Source organism: Sciurus vulgaris (assembly GCF_902686455.1).
Source record: "Sciurus vulgaris genome assembly, chromosome: 2".
NCBI lineage: Eukaryota > Metazoa > Chordata > Mammalia > Rodentia > Sciuridae > Sciurus > Sciurus vulgaris.
In genome coordinates, this window is record NC_136462.1 from 123,674,482 (window position 1) to 123,695,927 (window position 21,446).

The following is a 21,446-nucleotide window of genomic DNA, read 5'->3' on the forward strand; positions in this document are numbered from 1 at the left end:
TTTTAATGATCATATACCAACATGTTGGGTTACAACAAAAAGTCATTGGGGGAAGCAATATGAAAGCAAAACTGACCTGGAGAGACGGTGACAAAGCTGCCCTTTTTTAGGTGATCTCTCCCCTGAGACATTACCCTTCCCACCTTGTTCCTCCAGTTGTTAAGATTTGCCTCTTGGGGCTCAGATAGGGAAGGGGGTGGGGAGCTGGCAGGAGGGAGAGTGCCATGGGCTATAGGAAGTGGCCAGCTACTCCTTTGGATCTTGTACTGAGTCACAGTTCGGCTAGGTGCAGAGGCGGGACTGCTGGCGTTGGCACCTGTCCGGGTTGTCCCCCAAGCCCCAAGGGAAGGCTACTGATTCCAAAACCTAGCGAGGGCCAGCTGGCCAATGGAGGGTTGTGCTTGTTCCCTTGAGCTGCCTCTAGTCAGCCCAGGTTGTAAAGTCCACGCGGGAGGATGCGGCTAGCCCACCCTTTGCCCCATCCTCTCCCTTTAACTCTGCTCCTATCCCATCCCAAAGCTGGGTAGGGGAACCCTAAGTAAGTTCACCTTCCCAAAGTTCCAGACCCTTAGTGTCAGAAAATACGCAGGACAGCCACTTATGACCCACTGTGATCGGGTCTGGTCACCCCGCCAGTCCCGGGCTCTCTTCCGACCAGCCCCGCCCCGTCCACGCGTGGGCGGGGCTCACAGCTGCAGCCCACTCGGGGCGCGCGAGGCTTTCCTCCCGGTCTTAGTGCCCGCTTCTCTCGAGAGTCAGACCTCTGGGACCAGAACCAGTGCTGCTCACTCTCCTGCTCGCTGCTGTCTGTGCCCGGATGACCCCACAGCTGAGCTCTCGGCGGCTGCCACCCGGGCCCCCGCCCGCCATGAGGAGCGCGCACCAGCTTGTCCTGTTCTCCCTGTTCGTCCTTTGCGGGCGCGGTGAGTTCTTTTGGGGCAAGAAGAGAGAGGCGCCGGGGTCGGGCTAAGCAGGGCTGTACTAGTCACAGGGGAGGAAACAGAGGATACCCTGAGAGTGGGTGAGGGTTGACTGGGGGTGTGGCCTGAGGGTGTCTGGGGCAGATGGGGACGTGGGCGGGGCTGAGCCCGCTCGCAGAGGCGGCCGGGGGGTTGGCCTGGGTGCGTCTGCGAGATTTGGGGCGGGGGCCACTTTTCCTCTTTGCACCCTGGCCACTCTCAGGTGACGAGTGTCTTTGGGCTAGGCATTCGAGCTGGGTAGTCCCGACTCTATAGACTGCTCTGGTCAGCCCCAGAGCAAAAGAAACCGCGGGCGGAGACTTCCAGACCCGACAGGGTCGAGGCTTCTTCCTCGCCTAAGAGGTGACTTTCTTGAAGAGTGAGCGCAACGAAGCCTGCAACCAGGCGCTGCAAAAACCCGGGAGCAAATCCGCTGCTCAGTCTCCCCCAACACCGCTAGCTTTGGAGAAACAGCTAAGCGGGGGGGGGGGGGGGGGGGGGGGGGGGGGGGACGACAGACCCTAATTGCACTTTGGGAGCGGATCTCCCAGGAAACACATTTTATGTCATCACCCATCACCACCTCTGGACAGTCGGCTTGGCTGAGGGCCAACTGGTGAAGTGGAACCTTCACTCAGACACCTGCGATCTCATTTGACACCTGGAAAAGAGACCTAGTCAGCCCCTATCCAGGTAGAGTTCAGACGTGCGAGGATTGCCTTTGCTGGCCCTCAGTTGTCCTACCAAGGTTTCAAGGACACTTTAGCTCCTATACTCTGTCCCAAGCTTGTCCCTCCTCGGGGCCCAGTCAGCCCAGAGGCCTACGCCTACATCTTCTCCAGACAGAGACCAAGCACAGAAAGTGCCGGAGGCAGGAGTAGAGGGGATCATGCAAAGTTCCTATAGGAAAGTGGAGCCCTCATCAAAGATGTGTTGGGAAGCAGTGTGTGGATTGTGGCTTTACAAACACTTGCTGAGTGACCCTGTACCATTCCTTTCCCACTCTTTGGGCCTCAATTTCCCTATCTGTTCTATGAAGATGATATGCCCTATGTGGGACAGTTGTAGTGTTTCTTAAGTGTGGTTCTGGGAGACAGCCTGAACTGCCCAATACAGATTCCTGGGCCTCACCCTAGGCTCAAGAAATCAGAATCTCTTTTTTGAAACTGAACCTGGGAATCTGCTTTGTACATTCAGGTGATTCATGCATATGGTTAGAGAAGCACTGATAGCATATGATAAACTTCTTGTTAAAGATCAGATCTCAACTTTTTAAAAAATCTGTAGTTGCCTTTTGATAAACTCAACTTTTATATGCCCTTCCTCAGTTAAGGACACACACTCCAACTGATAAGTCCTGCCTTGCAGATGCCTGCTTTCCAGTAAGATTCTGTTACCCTTACTTTCTGTACTTGTATCCAAATTAATAGCTATGTTTTTCCATTTTTAGATCAGATGTCCTTTTTCAGACTGGACACACACAGTTTAGAATTCAAACTACAACTGCCTCTCAGATTGTTAGCCCCTTTTATTTGGGGGACCTGTTTTTCTAAGGACATCCTCCAGAGGCAAACCCCTGGGCAGAGGCTGAGGGCCACTCCTCATCAGAATCATAGGCTCATGGCTGACCCCTAGTGGTGGCCTCTGCTTCACAGTGTAAGTAGGCAGTATGGAATGTGACCCCAGTTGTGCCCAGGAGCTTCTACCCATTCTGAGCCACACCTGTCAGCTGGTGGTGAGAGGTCTGTTCCTTATCTTTTGAACCCAGCAGGCCTCATGGGCATTGGGCAGCAGATTGAAAAGACTCATTGTGCTGTTCTGGTGCCGCCCTCTCCACTTCTTAGGAACAGGGGAAGTGCATTCCAGTCCATAGCTGCCCTTCTGGTCATTTCTACCCCTCAGTGTACATGCACATGTGTGCGCATACACACACACACACACTCATAAATACAAACAGAGGTGCTGGTATGGACACTACACCCAACCCATAATTGAACAATATCAATTATGGCCTCTGACAGGGCAATTTCTCTAGGGGGGAAGTTAACAAGGCGTGATAGTACATCCCTATAATCCCAGTGATGGAGGAGGCTGAGGCAGGAAGACTGCAAGTTTGAGCCAGACTTAGCAATGTAGAGAGACCCTAAACAACTTAGTGAGACCCTATCTCTAAGTAAAAAGTAAAAAGAACTGAGTATGTAGCTTAGTGGTAAAGCACCCCAGGTTAAATCCTCAGTACAAAACAAAACAAACAACAATCACAAAAACAAATGCACCACAAGTCAAGTCATAAAGACACAGGGTCAGGGGAGAGTCTTTGTCTGAAAGAGACTCCCAGACCCGACTCTTGTCTCACTTGCTGGGGATCCTTGAATAAATCCCTTCCCTCTTTGGTCTCAGTTTCCCCAGTTGAAAAACACAAGTTTGGGTCTGGGGACCTCTAGCTCTGGAGCCCATTGCTGATCCCCAAGATGGGCAAGGGTTCCCCAGGTCAATTGAATGTCTCAGAGGCAGGACGGGTCACAGCTGAGCAAGCTGAGTTCATCAGGTGGGTTTACAGCTGAATCATGAACCCCTACAACCTGCACAGCAGGCTCCTGGGGCTATAGAGATGTAGAATCCAGCCTCCCATAGTATTGCAAGGTCAGAGCCTGGTAACTACAGATTCTGACCCCAGAGTTGCCTCAGACATGCCAGATAGGTCTGGACAAGTCATCCCTTCACTATAAAATGAGGGGTCAACTGAAATAGGTATACTAAAGAAGGACTGTGGGAAGGGCCATAGGTCAAAGCTGGAGATACAGAGTGCCTTTCCTGACCCAGTATTCCAGCAGCTGGCCCCTGGGAGAGGGGATCTCAGGTTTGAGAAGCAGTGCTCAGAATCTAGGCCAGGCATCCACAGGACCCCCATCAGGAGAACTCAGGGTAGTCTGGGGGAGGGACAGCAGGCAGCAGGTGCACTGGGAGCATCTTTCACAAGGCACTAAATATTGCATCTGCTCCAGATAGGCAGCGAGTTGGAAAGTGCATGGAGTAGGCAGGGTAGCAGCTGCTCCCCTTGACCGTGTGTCCAGACCAGCACCCACCCAGACACCCACCTCAGACCTGCTCAATCGGGGTGATCCATGCTCTGGCCCCCTGGCTCCATCCAAAGAGGAAGGGATTTGGTAAGACCCAGTGAGTGGCTCTTTGGAGAAGGATGAAATCAGACTCCTGGTCTGGTGAGCCAGGCAGCCCCTTGCCAGCATCCCCACCCCCATCTTTTCAGCCTACCTATTCCTTCATCCCAGCCCCCGTCTGCTGTCCTGCCCAGACACTGTTTCCTCTGGCCACTCTCATCTCTTTTCTTGCTCCTGGGCAATCCTGTTCACATGTCCTTGACCTTCTTCTGAGTCTGCCTCTTTCCTGCTGCTCTCTCCCATACCTGACACATCCTCCCTGAAGACACCAGAGTACAAGCTCAAATCCTTGAACCTCACATTCATTCCCAGATGTGTGAGGGAGATGAAACAAAAATCAAAATACCATTTGGCAAGAGATCTGAGGTGTGATCTGGGGACTTGCAGGGAACAGGGGCTGATGGCTAGCTCTGACTCCCTGCAGGAGGCTACACGAGTGCTGGGAGCTGAATGTGGCTCGGAGCCAAGGCCTCCCCCTTCAGCTCCATTGCAGGAGCCACCTGCAAACTGGAACACTCCATTTGGCATCTCAAAGGGACTTTGTGCTCTGTAGATCTAAGTCTGAACCCAGGCTGTCCCCCTTCTTTTTTTCTTAGGGGAGATACCACCATGCACCTAGTTCTGCATGCAAACCCATATTTGAATAATAATGCTCCTCCCCTGCTCTGTATGCTGAAAGCAGGAACCATTTCTGCTTTTCTGTTTTGGATTCTTTTGGTTTTGTTTGGGTTTTGTTTTTTGGGTAGGGTCTGGAACTCAGGGCCTCAAACATGCTAGGTGAGCACTCTGTGACTGAGCTACATCCCTAGTCTTTTTTATTTTATTTTCAGACAGGGTCTCACTGAGTTACCAAGGGTGGCCTCAAACTTGGAATTCTCCTACCTCAGCCTCCCAAGTCTGTTTATGGTTTTCGTTTGCCCTTATCCCCAGCACATAGCCCAGTAGCACAGAACCTGGCACAGGCTAGACACCTGGATAGCTGGTGGGCTGGAGGCAACCCTGGCAGAAGAACTAGTATGCTCAAAAACCAAGAAGAGAGTCAGTAAAGACCACACAGGGAAAGGCAGAGTAGATATGGCAGAGTATATAGTGTCTGGGGTCAAGGTGGACAGGTGAGAGAAAAGAGGTTGAGAAAGAGAAGTCAGTGCTAGGAGCAAAAGGCCTTGAATGCCAAGTCACAACATTTGGGTTTTAACTCTACCTTCAGTTCTGAGAGGTTATGGGTAAGGAAGAGCCCTGAACCAGTATGCAGTATGGAGACCACCCTGGCCAATAGGGCACATGGATGGCAGAGGCAGGTGGAGGTGGGAAGACCATCAAGGAGGCGACTGGAAGAGTTCAGGGCAGGGGAATAAGCTAGGGCCTTGGCTGTCGGAATATGTAGGAGATGGGAGGACAGACTGAGGGACTTGGAAAGTAGAATTGACAGGCCTGGGCAGCCACTTGAATGAACCAAGGGAGGAGAGGATGTCCAGGTTTGGGACTGGATTATGATGCATGGGATACCATTCATTGCTAGAGGAAACAGGAGGACCAAGAGGTATGGCATGGGAGGAGAGAAGTGAGCTCTGGCTCGATTTAGATTGAAGTCCCCAAGAAGAGGCAGACCTGACGTGCCCTTCACTGTGTCTGCAGACACTGAGGGCACCTGTCCTTGCCAGTTTTACAGGTCTACCCTTCACTGCCCTAGCTGCGGCAGGGGTCCACTGGTCGAGGGCTCAGTGGGTCTGACTATGCCATTTCCCAGGGGACTGTCGCATGGCCAATGCTGAGGAGAGGCTGATGGATGACCTTCTGAACAAAACCCGCTACAACAACCTGATCCGCCCAGCCACCAGCTCCTCACAGCTCATCTCCATCCAGCTGGAGCTCTCCCTGGCCCAGCTCATCAGCGTGGTAGGTGCGGAGGCAGCTGGGGCTCAACTCTCAGGAGAAGGCAGAGGATGGGGTTTTCAGTGCCCCGACAGGTCTCAGGGCAAGGAGTGGCCATTCAGTGTGCAGGGCTGGGAGTCAGGGGACTGGAGTCTTACTTCTGGGCAAGGCCCAGATTTCATCTTTTTTCTTCCTATTTTTTTAAAATTGTAATTAATATATATTTGACTCACAGTAATCGCACAAATTTATGGGGTACAATGCGTAATGATGAGATCAAGGTAATTGACTTATTCTCAGACATATATCATTCCTTTGTGTTGGGAACATTCTAATTCTTCTTTATTAGCTATATTGAAATATTCAGGGCTGGGGATGTAGCTCAGTGGTAGAACACTGGCCTAGTATGCACAAGACCCTCAGACTTTGAAAAGAGAGAGACAGACAGACAGACAGACAGACAGACAGAAGGAAAAGAACAAATAAATATTCATTTAATTGTTATCAACCATAATTGTCCCGCTGTGCTACAGAACATAAGAAGTTATTTTACCAATCCAGCAGTACCCATTATCCATTCTTTCTCCATCCCTCCCTCCTCCACACCTTTCCCAGGTCTGATAACCACTGTGCTATTTTCTACTTCTTTGAGATCTGATCTTTTTCCATATCCATAAATTAAGAAATTTGCCTGAAATTTGAGGGTCATGACCCTCCCTCTTAGTTGTGATTCTTTCATTTCCAAGATGTTCTCTGTGCCTATGAACATGTTCTTCTCTTTGCCTGAGATGAACTGACTTGTTTGTGCTCCCTACCTCCACTGTTTGGAGCCACCTGCAAATCCATGATCTCAATATTAATTAAAATGCCTTGGCATTAACAGAGCACCTATCTAAGAGTAGCTAAAACAATAAGGACATGTTTTATATCACACAACAAGCTACCAGGCCCAAGCTTTAGGGTTGATTTGCGCAGTAATTCAATAATGTCAGGACTCCAGGTTGCTGTCGACGTCAAGACCCTACAATTCCCATTTCCCTTCATGGTCACAAGATGGCAGCCACAGCTCCAAACAAAATCCTCATGACAGCGTCCATGGTAGGAATGGCAAACCTATTTTTGGATTCCTTTTTGAGTAAGGAACCCCTTCTATTCTCATTGGCCATCACTACAGCTTATGCCCAAGCCTTAACCAATCATTTGCCTGAAGAATAGAATTTCTATAGTTGGCTTAGATTTGTCAATACATGGCAAGGAGACTGGAAAAGGCCCATGAGACTCACGTGTATCCAATTTCTAATGATGTCATGGTTAGGTAACAAAAAAGAAGGAAGGTGAACGGCCATTAGGTAGGCATCAAATAGGCTTGCTATGGACTCTGCTCAACCGAGTCTCCTACATAAATGTAAGCTTTTCCTCCTTGTCCCCACAGCCCCACATTTTTATATCCCCCAGACTGCTCAACAGAAGATCTCATGTACTCCCTAGTTGTTGGGAGAAGCAGGAACAAGGCTGGGAGAACAGATGGGCACAGAGGACCAGGTGTAGGAGGGACAGGACCAGAGGTAGATGCAGCACCTATTGGTCCAGGTGGGTGAGGGTCTGGTCAAACCAGGGTGGTTGCTGCAGATATGGAAAGGAGTGATGAATTGCTGCATTCACAGGTAGGATTGTCAGGTCTTGATAGGTGGGTGTGGGGTAGGGGTGAGGGGCACTGAGGAAAGGTGAGGTGACTCCTCTCAGCTGCCACTGAGCTGCGGGTATCTGAAGGAACTGTGGCCCATTGCATGTCCCCACCCATGGGGCTAAAACCCTGGCCCTGGAAGCAGCTCTGAGAGATCCTATCACATGGGGAGAGTGCAGGATATTGTGTCCAGCCATGGGGAAGGAGATACCTAACCAGGAAGCTATGCCTACCCTAGGCAGGTGGCTACCTTTTTAACGCCAGTCTCTCTCTCCAGCACCATTGACCACCACAAACCTAGCCTCTTATGACTCTAGTGCCCAAGAAGGCTCAGACCAAATGAATAGTTAGCCCATCTCCTAGGAGGGAGTACAGCCAAAGATGGGGAGGACTGGGCAGCATTGAACTCTGGACTCTCTCTGTCTCACTCTTCCACAGGCTGACTGGAAGCAACAAGGGCTTTCAGCCAGCCCATGGCCAGGCTGGTGTCTTAGTGTTATTGTCCAGCCAGTGGCTTTTTGTTAACAGGGTGAGCCCCAGGTGCTGGGCAACTCTGATCATGCTTTGAGGCTCACGCTGCCCCTGCCAGATCTGCTCTGTAGGCCCTGTAGAGTGATAGAGGCTACCAGGAAGAGGAGCCTCCAGCTCCTGCCCCTCCAGGTATCACTGAGCTGTCGCATTCCCAAAAACTTGTATAGAAAACAAATATTTGTGGGGGATTTTTTGGGGGGATGGGGTGGGGAGGTTCTTTCCTTTTCCAAGATTTGTTCATTTTTATGAAGAGGGAAGGTTGTAGGCACAACCAGTTTAAAGACAGAAGTTTCTAGGGGACAGGTAAGAAGTTTGTGTGGAGTAAGACAGATCAAAGCAGCTTTTTGCAGGATAGGGACCAGGGTCCAGAAACAATTTCCTCAGGAACATTTGGGGGGAGTAAAGGGGAGTAAGAAGCAGGACTAAAGCACAAGAGAACTTTCTGGATGATAGAAATGAGGTGAGTTACATGGGTAATGCATTTGTCAAAGCTGATCAAACGGTGCATTTAAGATCAGTGCATTTCACTGTGTGTAAATTATATCTCAACTTAAAAAAAGAGAGATTTTTAAGACAGATGAAAGTTTTTGACTTTCAGTGATGGCAGAATTGCTTGTTGCAGATTAGCCTTCTTAGGAGAACAATTAGATTATATGGACAAAAATGCCAAAGGAAAAATAATACATGTGTTTGAAGATATATGGAGACCTCAACAAGGATTTGAGTGACCAAGGATTTGAGTGATAAAGGATTTGAGGTGACCCTGACAGTCTGTGGTGCTTTTATTCACCTTTCATGGTTGGTAAGCAGCATAAGGCTAAGAGGGTAAGAAATTGAGCCCAAGGTATAGCTCAGTGGTAGATATACTCAAGAAAGCAAGACGATGGAGAATTTCTCCAGGGAACTGGTCATTATTAAAAAAAAAAAAAAAAAAAAAAAAAGAAAGAAAAGAAAAAAGGTAAATTCTAGAACTAAAAACAAACAAAGATTTTAATTTAAAATTCATTGGAAGAAATCACTGGATAGGTTTCATAGATGATTGGTCATAGCAGAAGAGAAAATTAGTGAACTGGAAGACAGCTCAATAAAAAACATCAATACAGTGGGAGATCCAAGATGGCAGACTAGAGGGAGGCTACGTTCCTTGTTGCTCCGTAACTCCGATTTCAAGCAGAGGATATCTGTTTCTTGATAAGGCAGTTTTTGCTGTTTATTGATCCCCTGCTGTTTTCCCCATTTGTCTGCTGTGATCACCTGCAGTCTGACAGCATATTGATGCCTTTTTTGAGTGCAGATTGCTCACTGTCAGGCACCTATCATCCGCCATTTGCCTGCCTCTCGCCTGTCCATCGCCTGCCTTACACCTATCCATCACCCAACGCTCGAGGTTCACCTCCTGATCGTCCGACAACAGTCCCCAAACTGATCGCCAACCCACTAGTGGAGCACCAGCACCTGCAGGTTTGATTACATGTGGCTGCCGCCATTTTGAGACAATAGCCAGGCCCTGTAGGACCCCTGGCCGGACTGACTGAGCCCCGTCTCCAGGATCCCTCAGCCCAACCGATCACTCCCTGCCTCTGGGGCCCTCACATCAACTGACTGCTCCCTGCCGCCAGGACCCCCAGACCAACTGACTGCGCCCTATCACTGGGACCCCAGACCAACTGATTGCACCCGGCATCCAGGATCCCACAACCACACCAAACACACCCAACCTCCAGGACCCCTGCCTGACCAACTGCATTCCGCCTCCAGGACCTCCAGCTGACCACGGCCACACCCTGAGCTGCAGCTCCCCATTTGCCAACACATTTCGAAGCCAGAGCGGCCATCCTGGATAATCCTGGAAGCCGTAGCTCTGATCTTTAGGTGGGGCAAATCCCATCCTGAGACGCCTGCTGGAGGCTTGAAGCTCATTGTCAGGTACCTCTCACGCATCAGGCCACTGAACTCTGGGAGGTTTCATTACTATATGACTGTTATACTGTAGATTTTCTTTTTTCTTCTTATTGAAAAAGTTTAAGTTTTTATTTCTTTACTTTTCTTGCTCTCTTTTCCTTTTGTTTACCTGTTCCCTCAGAGTCTCTTTCTCCCCTTTTTTGCCTGCTAACATCCGATTTCTTTTGATTACACTCTCACCCTTTCTATTATCTAGAACTTCTGTATATTCTTTTCTTATCCCATTAACAGCCACATTCTACATCCCTCTGCATCCTCTTTGTCCTCCATTAGAAACTGCAGACCTTATTACAAATCTGTTTGTTTTACTGAAGATGATATTTGAACTCATTCTGTTTATTATGACAATTTTGTTATTGTCCTCATAGGGACTATTTGGTCTAGGATTGCATAGTGTCTGAATTGGGCACTGCTAATATTGATCTCCCCTTAAAGAAAGGGTTTTGGAAACCTATAGGGCCACTATAAGCCTATAGGGGGAAATCTGAAATACCCCAGATCTGCACTGCTAGAGGGGAAGATACATGAACAACATGAAAAAACAAGGGAAGAAAATGATCCAAACAAATCTAGATTCTATAGTAATAGAACCCAATGACAGTATGTTAGAAGAAATGTCAGAAAAGGACTTCAGATTATACATGATTAAGATGATTCGCGAAGCAAAGGATGAGATAAGAGAGCAAATGCAGGCAATGAATGATAATACCAATAAGCTGAAAGAGCACCTGCAGGAAGCAAAAGATCATTTCAACAAAGAGATAGAGACTCTCAAAAAAAAAAAAAAAAAAAAAAAACCAAACAGAAATCCTTGAAATGAAGGAAACAATAAACCAAATAAAAAACTCAATGGAAAGCATCACCAAAAGACTAGACCACTTGGAAGACAGAACCTCAAGACAATGAAGACAAAATATTTAATCTTGAAAATAAAGTTGCCCAAACATAGAAAACATCAATACAAACCAAGGAGGAGAAGAAGGAAAATACAAAGCAGGAGATAAATGGTTATAATATTTTTAAAAGGCTAATGTATATTTGGAATCTCAGAAGGAATGGAGATAAATAATAAGACAGAAGCAATATTCGAAGTGATACTGACTGAGAATTTTCCAAAACAGAACAAGGATATGAAGTTACAGATTCAAGAGGCTCTATGAACCCCATGAGAGATATGTAAATTTAAAAAAATCCACATCCAAGTACATCATCCTTAAATTCCTAACAACCAAAGCCAGAAAATCTGGGGCTGGGGATAGAGCTCAGTTGCAAAGCAAGCATGAGGCCCTGAGTTCAATACAGCACCGGAAAAAAAAAAAAAAAAAAAAAAAAGAAAGAAAGAAAGAAAAGAAAATCTTAAGAGCTAAGAGCAACAATAAAAACCAGAATATTGGATGGCATTTTAAAAGTACTACAGGGGGAAAAAAATGCAAATCTAGAATTAGACAAGGATTTCACAGAATTCTTTCAAAAATTAAGGTGAAATGATGAGCTTTTAAGACTAAAAAAAAAAAAAATAGATAATTTAACACCAGAAGATTTAATATTAAAGAAATGCTAAAAGGTTGTTCTTTTGCCACTAGGAAAATGATCCCAGATTGAGCAAGAAAGAAGCACAACAAAAAGGGTAAATAGATGGGTGAATTTAAATTTGCATTGACACTATAAAAAAAAAAATCTTGCAATGTTTTAACTTATGTAGAATTCCATATATGACAAGAGTAACCTAAAAGTCTGGAGTGGGTAGATGGAGTTGAAATGTTCAAAGTCCATTCCTTTTTCTGGAAGTGGTAAAAGTACTAATTTATATAAGATTCTAAAGTCAAGTGTATATATTATAATCTATAGGGTAACTAATAAGGAAAGGGTCACATAAAGGTGGGGGGAAATGGAATAATAAAAGAATCCAAAACAAGTCAAGAAAAAGAATAAATACAGAACAAATAGATGATAGGTTTAAACTCAAATACAAATGTTTGTCAACCTGAGATGGAATTATGTACCAATAAACTCATTGTAAGTAACAATTATTGTAAGTCAAAAGGTATTTACTACCCTGATAAACTTATTATAAAGTTAAAAAAAATCACAGATTGTACCATCAAAAGTTGGGGGCCATCTGTATATCAGTAACTGAATAAATGTAAATGACCTAAATACTCTAGTATTTAGTACTCTAGTGGTTTAATCAAAATGAGACAGGTGACATGTATCCATTCCATTTCTTCCTCCTTCCAATAACCTAGAATGTGGATGTTATGTTCGGCATCTTGAACCACGCAGACGGGGGTCACAGTCTTGGTGTGATAGAGAAGAATTGTGGAAGGAACCTGAGTATCTGAGGATTTTGTAGAGCAGAACCATCAGATATGTCCAAAATGTTGCATGAGAGGAACATAGACTTCTGCTCTATTTAAGCCTGTGTTTCTCTGGCTCTCTGTTCCTGGCAGTTGAGCTTTGTCCTACTAATATGCTTACCCAGTTGAGGGGAGGATCCTTGAAGAAATGATCACCAATCTGAAATTGGGACATGGAAGGTATCTTGAAGAGGAGGCAGGAAAATGGTACAAACTGAGAGCACAAGACTCATTCAGAGTACTATGGAAGGCCAGCAGGGCTAGAGCACAGAATAAAGGAACACAGGAAGGTGAAATGAAGCTGGGGAAGTTGGAAAAATCCTGTAAACCTATAGAGGGATTAGATTTTTATTCTGTATGTGAAGGAAGCCACAGAAGTGATTGAGGAGAAAATGACAGGAAGTTTGGAAAGTTCATTCTGGCTGCAAAGGAAAATATAGATGTGTGAGTGTGTGTAGTGGTAGTGTGCAAAATGATCACAGACCAGCTAGGAGGGTCTTGCAGTGGTCCAAGTGAGAGATGAATGAGGGTGGCCTGGATTTTGATGGTAGGATTCATGCATTCATTCAGAAAATACTTATCAAGTATGTGACACATACCAGTTGCTCTTCTGGGTGTCTTCTTTCCTCAAGGTCTTTGAATTCTAGTGGAAGTAATGACAATACACAAAAAGATAATTCCCAGTGGTGATAAGTTCTATGAAGAAAAACAAGGCAAGATAAGGGAAGAGGGACACGGATGCTATTTTATGTGGGAAGGTTGGGAAGGACTTTTCTGACAACCCAACAATTCCAATATCTGAAGAACATAAGGAATCACCTGCGTGGATTTCCAGGAAAAGGGAACAGAGTATGTAAAGACAAGAGCAAAGAGACAAGCGCAACTGAAGTGAAGTGAGCAGCAGGGAGCATATTGAGATACAAGGTTCTGAATCTAATGGGTCTGAGGCAGAGGCAGATATTTAGGACTCGGTACATACCTTTGACTTTTATTTTGGATGAGCTGGGAAAGCAGGAGGGTTTGATCAGAACCACATCGTCTAAGCAGATGAGATTCTAACGGGACCAAAATGCAGAGAAAAGACTAAAGACAGGCCAGAGCAGATCCAAAAGACCAGTTAGGAAGTGACTGCATTGGTCCAAATGACAGATGATGGTAGTAGTAGAGATGGAAAGAAGTAGGCAAATTTGAGAGGCATGTAGGAGATACAATCAACAGGACTTATGAATGAATCAAAGAAGAGTGTGTCAGAGACCAACTTCCAGGTTTCTGGCTTATGGAATGAATGACTGGAGGTGCCATTCACTGAATTAATAATGCCAAAAGGGAACCAAGCTTGGAAAAAGATAATGAACTTTACCTCTGATGTGCTAGGTATGATATAACTTTGAGCCATTTATGAGATGTTGGGACAGCATCTGGTCACATAGGCCTGGAGCTCAGAGCCTTTTATGAAATACAGTATGATCCACTAGTGAGGGCTCCCCTTCCTGGTCAACTGATGGCCCTGTTTCCTTCCCCAGAATGAGCGGGAACAGATCATGACCACCAACGTCTGGCTGAAACAGGTAAGTGCCCTGCCTGGTCCCCAGCCCAGGAGGTGTTCCCAGGTAGGGCTGCCTTTTTGTGGTGATGTACCTACAAGTGATGGAGCCTTGCCTGTCTGCTCAGGAGTGGACTGACTACCGCCTGTCCTGGAACAGCTCCCGCTATGAGGGCGTGAACATCCTGAGGATTCCCGCAAAGCGCATCTGGTTACCTGACATTGTGCTGTATAACAAGTGAGTGACAGAGGTTTGGTCAAGGTCCTGTGAGGGTTGGGCCAGGGCAGTAGGTCCAGCCTTGAGGGGTTATCCAGGCCAAGGCCAGAGTCCAACCCTAGATCTCATCTGTGTTTCAGCCAGACCTCTAGGTCACTAGGCTAGAAGAAAAATAGAGATGCTTAGAGCCAGAGCCCTCAAAAGGAAGTTGGAGGCCTGGAGAGAGCAAGGGCCTTGTCAGACGCACTCAGCACACTGGGACCAGGACAACATCCTGACCCCTAGTCCCATGCTCTGCCTTTTCTCCATTCTGACTTTTTAAGCCTTGGTTGCTTTATCAGTGTTGGGTTATTTACACACCAAATTAGTGTGTAAATATTTTAAGTAGGCTAGGTACAGTGGCATGCACTGGGAGTCCATTTCTAATGAGGCTGAGGCAAGAGGATCACTTGAGCCCAGGAGTTCGAGGTCAGCCTTGGCAAATAGAGACTCTGTTGAGGGACAGACAAACCTGAGTTCACATCTCAGCTGTACTGTTTACTAGCTTTCTGACCTTAAAGAAGTCACTTCTCTGAGCCTTGGTTTTCACATTTATAAAGCGGAGGTCACAATAAAACTCACCTCACTGGAGTATTGTGAGGCTTAAATGAGCTATTCTGAGTGAAGCTTTCCAACTCTACTGTGGTAGGGCTCTTTCTGCCCCCCATATGCCAAGAAAAGTGGCCCCATTTACTGAGACCTTGAGGGGTCAAAAAGAGCGATTAGTGAGAATAGTCCCCAAGGGCTCTTCTGGGAGCCCAGAGAACAGGCTGGCCCTGTCTGTGGGTTTCATGATGTTCTCCTCCACACCCTGTCCCCACCCTAGCGCCGATGGGACCTACGAGGTGTCTGTCTACACCAACGTGGTGGTCCGCTCCAATGGCAGCATCCAGTGGCTGCCCCCTGCCATCTACAAGAGCGCCTGCAAGATCGAAGTGAAGCACTTTCCCTTCGACCAGCAGAACTGCACCCTCAAGTTTCGCTCCTGGACCTATGACCACACGGAGATCGACATGGTCCTTATGTCACCCACAGCCAGTATAGATGACTTTACTCCCAGTGGTGAGTGGGACATAGTGGCCCTCCCAGGGCGAAGGACGGTGAACCCACAGGACCCCAGCTATGTGGATGTGACCTACGACTTCATCATCAAGCGCAAGCCGCTCTTCTACACCATCAATCTCATCATCCCCTGTGTGCTCATCACGTCACTGGCCATCCTGGTCTTCTATCTGCCATCTGACTGCGGGGAGAAGATGACACTGTGTATCTCTGTGCTCCTGGCACTCACGTTCTTCCTGCTGCTCATCTCCAAGATCGTGCCACCCACCTCCCTTGATGTGCCACTCATCGGCAAGTACCTCATGTTCACCATGGTGCTGGTTACCTTCTCCATTGTCACTACCGTGTGTGTGCTCAATGTGCACCACCGCTCACCCAGCACCCACACCATGGCGCCCTGGGTCAAGCGCTGCTTCCTGCACAAGCTGCCCACCTTCCTCTTCATGAAGCGCCTTGGCCTCGACAACAGCCCGGCCAGGGCCCCCCCACCCAGCCAGTTGTACCTGACTAAGACTGAGGCGGCCACCACCTCTGCCATGGGCCCTGCCAGTCCCTCCAATCTCTATGGGAACTCCATGTACTTTATGAACCCTACCCCTGCAGCTCCCAAATCTCCAGCTGGCTCCCACTCAGCAGGCATCCCCAGAGATTTCCGGCAGAGGTCCTCTGGAAGGTTCCGGCAGGATGTGCAGGAGGCTTTGGAGGGTGTCAGCTTCATTGCCCAGCACATGAAGAGTGATGATGAAGACCAGAGTGTAAGTCCCTCGCCCTGCCCACCTGTCCAGTGGAAGGGGCTCAGATAACAACACCCATTTCCCTTTTTTTTTTTTTTTTTTTTTGCAGTTAATTCATATGCGATAAGGACTCTCAAACTCATTGGAATTCACATCTGAAATGGGTTTTATTATAGCTGCATGCACAGGGAAGAAAACAGAAGTAGCAATGATCTTTTTGTGTTTATTTTGGGTTCCTCAAAAGCAGATCCTGAGATGGGTTTGATCACAGGTGGTTTATTTGAGAGGTGATCCCAGGAAGCACAGTGAGGAAGTAGGGAAAGGAGGAAACCACTACAGGATATTAATGAGCAGCATACTCCTCTGGGTGCCCACATTCCTGATAGAGACCCTCTCAGGAACTAACCTCAGAATGATTCCCCTGTGCAGAGAGCCCTAGGATGGCGGCTGGCGTTGGGCCTAGAGGTGGCGCATAATTAGTGTTAACACAGCCTGATCTACTTTTGCCTGATTAGTTAATGTCTCCTCTGCGCTAGTGGTCAACAGATGTTCCCCATTCTTTCTTGATTGGTACCATGGCGCATGCTCCAACTGTGCTACTTAATCCTAAGCTGATTGGCTGCCTTAGTGTAGATAAGACATTCTTTTCACCTGAGAGGAGATCGCAGAATGAAGGTTGCAGTTCACAGAACGCAGGACTAAGCACACACTTCTAGGTCGCAAATCACAGATCGCAGAACGAGGAACTAAGAAGACACCTCTAGATCGTAGGTCGCAGGTTGCAGGCCGCAGGCTGCATGCAGCACACCACACCCCGCACCTCCAAGAAGCGACCCACCTTTAAGAAGCAGTAGACCTTTGATAAGCATAGCCTCTCTGAAAGAGTAGCACCTCTAAAATTAAGCAAAGTCTCTCTTCCTCTAAGCAAAGCCTCTCTTCCTCTAAAACTAGCGAACAAGCAAACAAGCAAGGAAGTAGACCAGATAAAGATTATAAAAGTAGTTCGTGTCCACCTCCGATAAATTCCCGCAGGATTGTTGCTGCGGGCGGCAACACCCCTGGAGGGAGTCTCCCATCCCCTGTGGGTTGACAGTAACCTCAGGACATTAGTTTCCCTGCACTTCCCAGTTATACCAGCTTGCCAGAGCAAGCACCTCTGGTGCAGGAGAAGATCCTGGACAGAGAAGGGAGGAGATGCAGGCACTTGAAGTGGGTTGGGGATGGTTCTGCAGCCATTAGGGAGCACAAGTGGGCTGGGGTACCAGGGGCTTCTGTTCCTATCTGCAGACTTGCAAAGACTCCATACTAGCACTTATATCTTCCAGGAGTATAGAATCATCAATTAAAAAATGCTACCAGGCTAACAAATGATGAAGTGGGGTGACTAGAATTATACACTTTCTAAAATGAGGGTGAGCTCACTTTCACAGGACAAAGCAATGAGTTAGAGCTTGGGTGTTTCAAATGACTCCTTTGAGTAAGTACTACATCTAAAGGGGATTTGATCCTAACTGAACACAGGAGAAGGGAGTAATGGTTAGAAATGTTCACATGCAGTACCATACTAGCAGAACAATTTTGTACTCGAGTGAATGTTCTCATTTCAACATAGATCAGATTCTTTGAACATGTTTTTACGTGGTCTCTCCCCCTTTGCAGCTGCATGGATAGAAGAGGGCATCTCCTTGTTCTTATCTTTCTGCAATCCCTTTTCAGTAGCTGGATTCTCAAGGGAAAGCATTGGTATTCCATTAGTTAGCATGAACTGACAAGGGCAGGCCCAGAAAAGCTCCAGAATCACACTGTGCAAGGGAAAGGGGAGAACCACTAACAAATGGAACATATATAGGGTGTGAGACATTCTTATGCACCCCAGCTACTCAGAATGTAGTCCTTGAACCAGCAGCATCAACATGCTGAGAAATGCAGACTCTCAGGCTCTCTCCCAGCCCTCCCACTCTGAATCTGCATTTTACCCAGATCCCAGGAGCTTTGTAGGCACATTCCAATTTGAGAAGCACAGCTCTACAGGATTTTACCTTCTAAAAAACAGATTTGATCATGCTATTCTTTAGTTTAAAATCATTCAGGAGTTCAACATCACCTAATTCATTGCTTCCTAAAGATTAATGTGCAGCCTGGAGCCCTGCTGGCTAAATGAGAACCACCTGGGCAATTTTTCAGACCACAGCTTTGAAGCAACTCATTCTGACTGAGCCAAGATCCCTGGGAGAAGCACCGAGGAGCCTGCATTTTTAACCTGATCCCTGTTTGTTCTTGTACATATTCTAGGTTGAAGAGCACTGGTCTCCTGTACTGCTGGCTGAACTCCCACCCATTCTCAACTCTCTCTTCTAAAGGCCTCCCATACCCTTGGCACTCACAGGCCTCCTGCTGTTTCTTTTGTTCAATTAATTAAAAGCCTCTAGGGGGAAGGAGCCAGGCACGACCCACTGATATTATAATCACCAGTGTTCATTAAGCTCCAAACATACATCAGGAGCTCTGCCTGGAGCTGACATAAATTACTTCCAACCGTCCCAAGAATCCCCAAAGTGGCTTTTACTAGAACTCCCCAGTTTACAATGGGGCAAGTGAGGATCAGAGGCGTTCTTGACTTATCCAGGTTCACACAGCTGGCACAAGGCAGAGCAAGGCCTAATACCCAGATCTCTCTGCCATGCCCCTGCCAGAGCCTTGCCCTGCTCCAAGCACATGGTGGACTTGTTGCTTGACTTTCTCATGTGCAGGTGAGGAAGAGTCTGTGTTCCAGGGCATGCCTGTCCTCAAGCTAGCCCAGGCAGAGTTTCTCATCTTCAGCATTTTCATCCTCCCTGGTGATTAACTGGTCACTAAAAATAGCACAAAAATATAAAAAGATTGGGGGAAGCACACTCACACACAAAAGCTGTTTGAAATTAGGGCTATAGAAAAGGAACCCACAAACAGCAGCGAGCACTCTGGAGGGCCGTGTCGTGCCTGTTGCATCTTAGGGACAGGTGCAAGTTGTGTTGGGTTGAGAGTGTGGGGGCTGCTTTGGCACAGGATTATCCTAGGGGTAGAGGTAGACACACACCGTTGATGGGGCCCTAACAAATTGGGTCACTGACGTCAGTGTGCCGGCTGCTGCCTGCCTGCATTTCCAGCTCCAGAGCCTCCACCAAGCTCTTCCAAGCCAGGGGATGGGGGAGGGAGACCAGGATGCTGGACATCTCCCCATGCCAAGGAAGCAGGCACATCTGTGGTGGCACCTCTGGAGACCAGCCAGGTTTCTGTCAATGTCACACCCCATAGGTGGGACTAGAAACAGGGAAGGCAAGAGAACAAGTCAGAGTGAGCCCGAGAGAGCTAGCCAGATGATGAGGCAGGAGGAGGCTGAGTCTTAATTAGAGGAAATAGCAGACACCGCTGTGAACGGAATTGAACAAATTAACCAGCAGGATTTCCAGGTGTTCTGTTAAGAGCCCACTGCCCTGCCCCCACTAAAGTAGGTGGGCCACAAATCTTCTTTACGAAGAGCCGGCTCAGGCAGAGGATTTGGGGTGAAAAAGAGAGAACAAGCTTCATGATCCTCAGGCCTCATCCCCCTTTATTCATAACCAGATTTGGTTTTCAAATTACAATACGTGGTACAGTTCTCCCTCCAAACCTACCCACGGTTTTGACCATGGATCAAAAACATTCCAGAAAAAAAAAATTGTATTTGTACTGACTTATTTTTCTTGTCACCATTCCCTAAACGATACAACAAAACAACTATTTACAAAACATTTACAGGGTATTGGCTAAGTAAGCAATCCAGAGACGATTTAGTCTGCGGGAGGATGTGGGTAGACTATGTGCAAATGTTTTCCCATTTTATACAAGGGGCCTGGGCAACCTCTGATTTGGGTATCCACAGGGGATCCTCTGAGGATACTGGGGGATGACAGTATGGATGACCCCTGACATTCCTAACTTTTCTGTCCTGTCCAAGTTCCTGGTGGCTCTGCAGTGCTGAGGGGGGGGCAGGTCAGGTGGGGTTGGAGGATGCCAAGAGTGGCACCAGAGTTGCTCAACTGAGGACTTAACATACCACAATGAGGTTCTAAGCCCACAAGTGACCAGTGCGGTCCCTGACCAGATGGTGAGGACCTGACTCAGAGGAAGGAGGGACCTCAGTTTTCTGCACCTGTAACCAGCCCTTCTGTCTGCCTACAGGTCATCGAGGACTGGAAATACGTAGCCATGGTGGTCGACCGGCTGTTTCTGTGGGTATTCGTGTTCGTATGTGTCCTGGGCACTGTGGGGCTCTTCCTCCCTCCCCTCTTCCAGACCCACACACCTTCTGAGGTGCCCTAGACTGCCCAGCATGTCCAAGAACCCCCTGGGCTGTGGGGTGAGATGAGGTGAGCAGCCAGGTGGGCAGTCCACTGCTTCCTTCTGGGTCACAGCTGATGAGGCCCTAAATAAAAATCTGACCATCAGCTATGAATCCATCAAACCAGCCACAGCCACCAGAAGGCAAGGATGGGGTCCTGTCCTTTCTAAACACCTCTGAGGAAGCCCTGGCAAGAGGGGGGGCTTCAGTTTAATTCCAGCCTGTCTTCCTTCCACCTGGCACTGGTGTAAGACAAGCATACTAATAGCACCTACAGTGTGCCAGGCTTCTTGCCCACATCCCAGCCTACCTCTCCACCCCAATCTGTCTCCATCCTCTCTTGTCCTCTAGGCTTACCTTCTTTCAGTCCCCCACATATGTCTAGATCCTTCCCACCTCAGAGCCTTTGCATCTACTATACCTCCTTCCCCAATCTTCTCCCCACCCCTGTGCTTCCTGAGCTCTTCCCAAGGCTTCATCAATCAGGGTTCTGCTACCATGGTCTTCTGCTCCAATGTCACCTAAAGGCTGTTCCCATTCCAAAACAGCCTCCCCAGGAACCATGTTATCCCACCACCATTCTCGAGCCCCCTTGAGTACATGCAGTTATTTGGCAGCACGTTTATGGTTCACACCTCACCCACCGGTGTGGGCTTCATGAGAGCAGAGGTCTGCTCCTTCAGGTTTGCTCCAGGTCTGAGACTGAGCTCAGCACACAGCAGGTGCAAAATAAATGTTTGTTGAACGAATGAATGGCTCTGGCTCCTCCTTCAAGCAGCCGTCCTTGGTCCCCATCCCTGGAAGGAATGGCCTTCTTGTCCAGGACTTCACAGCTCTCTGGCCACTTTCCACTTTCACATCATGGCTGATTCGGGTCTGTCTCCCTCACACATGCTGATGGGTTCCCCAGCACAAACTCTCTCTTCCACAGTGCCTGGCATGTGGTA

The 21,446-nt window shown here is 47.7% G+C and overlaps 1 protein-coding gene across 2 annotated transcripts; it reads left to right on the top strand.

The window, feature by feature from the left end:
* The first annotated feature begins 748 nt into the window (after window positions 1-748).
* CHRNB4 (cholinergic receptor nicotinic beta 4 subunit) lies at window positions 749-21,208 on the top strand. 2 transcript variants are annotated; one of them, XM_079128809.1, is made up of 6 exons: window positions 749-923; window positions 5,886-6,034; window positions 14,068-14,112; window positions 14,216-14,325; window positions 15,170-16,160; window positions 20,340-21,208. In XM_079128809.1, the coding sequence occupies exons 1-6, from the start codon at window positions 818-820 to the stop codon at window positions 20,478-20,480; spliced, it is 1,542 nt and encodes a 513-aa protein (XP_078984935.1). In that variant the 5' UTR covers window positions 749-817; the 3' UTR covers window positions 20,481-21,208. The 2 variants fall into 2 exon arrangements, with proteins under 2 accessions (XP_078984935.1, XP_078984936.1); XM_079128810.1 differs by lacking the exon at window positions 5,886-6,034 and having other exon boundaries at window positions 820-923.
* The last annotated feature ends 238 nt before the right edge of the window (window positions 21,209-21,446 follow it).